This window comes from Camellia sinensis, chromosome 15 (genome assembly GCF_055761805.1).
Source record: "Camellia sinensis isolate YWXY chromosome 15, ASM5576180v1, whole genome shotgun sequence".
NCBI lineage: Eukaryota > Viridiplantae > Streptophyta > Magnoliopsida > Ericales > Theaceae > Camellia > Camellia sinensis.
Window position 1 is genome coordinate 92,964,286 of NC_138975.1, and position 5,715 is coordinate 92,970,000.

The 5,715-nt window shown below is 33.0% G+C and overlaps 1 protein-coding gene across 1 annotated transcript in view; it reads right to left on the minus strand.

The window, feature by feature from the left end:
• Window positions 1-4,573: 4,573 nt before the first annotated feature.
• The window catches only part of DXR (1-deoxy-D-xylulose 5-phosphate reductoisomerase), an 8,247-nt gene continuing 7,105 nt past the window's right edge, over window positions 4,574-5,715 (minus strand). Inside the window, exon 12 of the mRNA XM_028199900.2 lies at window positions 4,574-4,923. Coding sequence (XP_028055701.2) covers window positions 4,755-4,923 — 169 coding nt within the window. The 3' untranslated portion in view covers window positions 4,574-4,754. The remainder of the gene's footprint in view (window positions 4,924-5,715) is intronic.

Sequence of the window (5,715 nt, forward strand, 5' to 3'; positions counted from 1 at the left end):
GCAGCACTACAAATAATTTGTCAGGTGAATCAAACCTATGTTTTGCAACTCTCTGAAATCTCTATGAACTAGTATGAAGAATATAAAAAGAATGCTTGAATTTGAGGAATTTTGGAAATCAATAAAATTGGAATGGGGCTACCTTTATATAGATTTTGTTGGCACCTATGCAGTTTGAATAGAAAAGGCATGAAGAAGGGACATGACCCTTTTTTTAAAATAAAGAGACACCATGAAAGGTTGGCACCCTTTCATTCAAATAGAAGGTTGACCATTTCTTTAAAAAAAAGAGGCACCATGAAAGGTTGCACCCTTTCATTCAAATGAAGTCTATTTTAATTCACCATTGCCTTTATAAATTTTCTAACAATCCGCCACATGAATGAAATTGATGGAAAGAAAATGCAACAACATGATGTTTTGCCAGAGAGTACAGAAATCGGAGATATTCTGCAAAAGATTGGTAGATTTTGGCTTTGAACCTTCCCTTGTAAGACACTATCAGATTTACTAGCTAATCAGTGAACATGATACCTTGAACTATTCATCCATTTGTGTAAACCAAGACAATAAAACTCACACAACATATTTCCAGACACAGCTTGAACCTCATAATTGTGTTCATTTTGGCCCTGAACAACCTGGTTTTTCATGAGTGCTTTAAAGAATTGTAGCCATTCACAAATCTCATACACAAATCTCATAGAACTGGCCCAATCTACACTCATATAAGTGATTTTTATGAAGAATATCCTGTCATACTCCACTAGGTATTCCTAGATATAATAATCATTAAAAGTATTACTTAACCTAAAACGCTGCAGACATCACTATTTCATCATAGAAATGGGTAGGAGTTTGACTCTCCAGTGATCCTTATGAGTCATACACAACTCGGTTGTCCCTATGAACCCAGATTTTGGAATCTCCAGTCAACTAAGTTGGGTTGCCGTTGTGGTAACTCTTATTTAATAGGTTTCAGACCCATTCCCCTCGATGAATTTTCAACTAACTCTCTTGCTAACTCTTTGGTTAGTGGATCTGCTATATTGTCTTTAGACTTCACATATTCAATGGAAATAATTTCATTAAAGAGTAGTTATCTCACAGTGTTATATCGACGACGAATGTATCGTGACTTACCATTATATATATGACTCTGTGCTCTACCTATTGCTGATTGACTATCACAATGTATGCATATAGCAGGCACCGGTTTTGACCACATTAGAATATCTTCAAGGAAGTGACGAAGTCATTCTGCTTCTTTCACAGCTTTATCTAAAGTTATAAACTCTGATTCCATAGTAGACCTAGTCTGTTTGAAAGATTTCCAAGATACAGCCGCACCAGGATACAGCCGCACCAGCAAGAGTAAAGACATACCACTGGTAGATTTTGAGTCTCTAGTATTCGGGTCCACGGTCCATGATCCATGGGTCGTGGATCTTGGAACTTGGGCTTAAGGTTTGTTGGAATGGATTAGGTTTGGGTTGGACCGGATTGGTGGTCCACTAATCTAATCTTTTTGGGCTAAGTCTGCTGCAAATATACACACATGTGGGGGCATTCTATTTGAACCCAAAAAATATCTTACTATGCCCAATTTAAATTTATAAATTTTAATTCTTATTATATCTTAATGTGAATTTATTAATAAGGACAATCCATATTAAACCCTAAAATATATATTTTTTTTTTCTCACGGTACATCCTAATCCATTATTCCTATTCAAATATCTACATCTTCTTCCCCAAGAGATCAAAGTTTTGTCTTCTTCTTCTTCTTCTTCTTTCTCACTCCATAACTCCAATCCACCTTACCAAAACTCACCATTAACATTAACATCATTGTTTTGTTTGATTGTTCAAACTTTCTTCTAACAATGATGTTAATGTTAATGGTGAGTTTTGGTAAGGTGGATTGGAGTTTTGGAGTGAGAAAGAAGAAGAAGAAGAAGACAAACTAACTTTGATCTCTTGGGGAAGAAGATGTAGAGATTTGAATAGGAATAATTGATTAGGGTGTACCATGAGAAGAAAAAAAAAAATATTTTAGGGTTTAATATGAATTGTCCTTATTAGTAAATTCACATTAAGATATAATAGGAATTAAAATTTATAAATTTAAATTGGCGTACTAAGATATTTTTTGGGTTCAAATAGAATGCCCCACACGTGTATACAGAGTATATAACTCATATACTAATTGACCCATCAGTTTTTGGTGGATTACTCCATCAGTTTTGCAGGAGTAATGGCCTGCATTTGGTGCCAGCCTTGATGGCTGCAGGCTCCTCCTCTCTGCCTATTGTGTATAAAATGAGACTCATCTTCCTTGGTTTGTTACAGAAATTTTTGGCTTCCAGATATACAGTCAATTTGCTTGTGCCTATAATTTTTTGTCCTGTATGAGAGAGTGCTATCATTGTCGGTTTGCCAAAGCTATCAGAAGGTGCTTCTACGTTAGCTAGTTTAAATTGTCGTATCCTGGGAGATAGAAACCGACGTACCTCCAGCACTCACGATGAGGCGGCTAATTTGTTTTTAGAAGACTATGGTATTACACAGGGTTCAGTTTGTGCTTTATTTACTATTTTATTGTATTGTGTATTTATGTGCAATATCATTGTAAATTCTAACATATTTTCTTAGTTTGTAACTTAATTTGATTAATCATAAATCTATTTATTTTAGTTAATTACATTAATATGTACAACAGTCTCACAATGAAAAGTAATTGAAATTCTGATTAAAAAAAAATAGAAAAGAAATGTAATTGAAATCATCAATAAAAACTCATTTTGTAGATATATAAATACGTTAATTAATTAATCACTCAGCCATAATGCTAAAATTCAAGATGATTTCTTTGGACTTTACTAGAATTTGTTGATGTTTCCGAAGATTTACTTCACTAGAATTTGTTGATGTTTCCGATTAAATCTTCTCGTATGTAGATGTTCCATATGAATAAATTCTTATTCCATTCTTCCGGCAAAAAAAAAGTGTAATTTATTCCAAGTCACAACATAAAAAGCCTATTTTTAATATCTTTGTTTGATACCATACCAAGATTTATGTTAATCTATTTAATTTTTTTATAATTTAATTACATTAATATATAAATTTGAAATTTAATTCATTTTAATTTCCATCTATATACGATTTATCTATTTAGACATATGTCTATCAGATTGTAGCTTCATGTACCAAACATTTCCATATCAACCCATCCAATATTTTTGTTCTGACAATGTGATGGAGAATAATAGCTAAATGTTTAACAAAATATTATTATTAAAATTCAAAAATAGTAGTGGGAAATTATACATACTTCATTTGCATTATAAGGGTATAGAACACATTTTAATGTTGAAGTTCTGTAATTGACATCACACATCACTTAATGGAAGAGGATTCCATTACTTTCTTTATCTAATCATCATCCATCAGTTGATCCAAAGATCACTACTAGAGATAATGACTAAATATTGCATTGTGACTTTTAGATCAACTACTGAATGAAAAAAAGTATTGGAGAGAATCTGAATCCTCAATAAATACTCATTTCCATGGTGAATTGATCATTCAAGCCAACAAAGCATCTTCTAAAAACCTAATTTTTCTTGGGTTGTGTTTGGTTAAAAGATTTGATAAAACGAATAAAAAGAAAAGAAAAAAAAAATTTCGAATTCAAATTTCAAGTTATGTTTGGTTGAATTGAAAAATAGAGAAAGAAACGAGGCTCAAGTGAACTTAAAAGACAAAATGTAATATTGAATTTCCCTCTCAGTTTCTTTTCCCTTGTATTTTCCAGTATAACCAAACAAAAAGTGAGATTACATTTCCTTTTTCCTTTCCATTTTTCTCATTAAATCCTCCAACCAAACACAACCATACTCATCATGATCATAGTTGTCTCTCCTGCTCCTAGTTGTCTCTCCTGTTCAGCATAGACCTAGTCATATCAGTTTTGATCTGTCTTTGGAGCCTCCAATTTCATAGTGGCAACAACTGTCACTTATGTGCTGCTCTATGCCACTCCCAATCTCTTTCTCTTCATTTTATATTCTTATCTCTATATCTCTGTTTAATTAGATATTTACATCATACTACTGGGCAGCAAATGTTTGATTTTACAAGTCCTCAAGTTCCCCTCATGTTTCATATTTGACTTTTAAATGAAGAAATTCAAATTTAAATTTAAAAAAGAAAAAAAGAAGCAGAAATCTTTTGCTAGGGCAACAACTATTTTTTACATCTTGCCCATTTTTCTTCAATTTCCACTAGCAATGTTGTTTTTTGGGTTTGTTTGGGATGACCTAAATAAGTGTACTTTTTGTCTTTTTACGAAAAGATGTGCAGAAAAGTAGAGAGATGATGTGATGAAAAAAAGATAAAAAGATAAAAAGTGTGTACTTATTTAGGATAACCAAACTTGGCCTTAATCTCTCTTTCTTTTTTTCTTTTTCTTTATTTAACAAGAAAATGCAACCATTCTCTTTATCTCAATGTTTTATTGTCGTCAAATTTACCTTTGAAATCAAGACAAGCTTTCCACTAATTCAAATGACTCACTAAATAAGATAGGAACATGCATTCATCACCTATAATGAAGAACAACATTTTTTTTTTTTTCATTTTGAAAATATGATACAATTGCTTCATATGCACCAAACACCATTGCAATGGAGAAATTGGATCAATCTAACATCATCATCACCGAGGCCAATTGACAAGACGAAGCTTACTCATACAGGAACAGGGCTCAACCCGGATGGAAGTTGAATGTCGGCAGCATATTTCCTCGCCCACAAGTCATAATGTATGATTTCCTCTAGGGAAGGTGCAGTCACCAACTCTGCTTGATGCTTATCACATGTAAGCTCCACAATCTTAAAAATGTCAAGGTAGTTTATCCTGAAAAACATGGAAACAACTCATAAGATACAATTTTCTGTCTCTCAAGGTATATGGAATCAAAGTTAAACAGGAAAATTGTCGATGTGCCCGTGTATGTCCAACTCATGATACACTTATGTTGAATAACATTAGCATTCGGTGTTGAGATAGAGTAGATCCTAATAAGTACTGGACTAACCAGTCAACCGAACTTCAGAGTAAGGGTATTTATGGTACTTCCGCACTTATAACCTGTTGCCCTATTTTCTATGTATTTATAGTTGAAGGGAGGCAATTATCTCTGGTAATTTCTTTGTAACATTTCTTATCATAGTGAAAATTGCAGCAATTGTGGACATAGCCCTAACAAAACCACATAAACTTCATATTCTTCAGGTGTGCGTGTGATTTATCTTTTTTGTGTGTTTATAATTTTTTGTGTTTTAACAAGTGTTACGGATTCCTAACATTTGGGACTCAACTTGATGTTTGTCTAAAGATTGTCAGGAACATGAATCCTACAGGCAAAGTACATTTCAACAAGTTAAAAACTAATGAATTTATCTTCTTTCCCACATTCATGTTTGCTTTGATCCGTACTAACATAGGCTTAGGGGACAAGTACATTATCTAGGTCATAGAGCTTTCTCCAACGCTTTCCCAGTTATCACATATTTAGCACGAAGGTTATTCGAGAACAATGAAAATTTAGAATTTGGAACAAATTAGTGAACGCAACAAAATGATCTCATGAGTTCATGCATGATTAATCTAAAGAAAGGAATAACCTTGAGTGTATCAACAAAATGT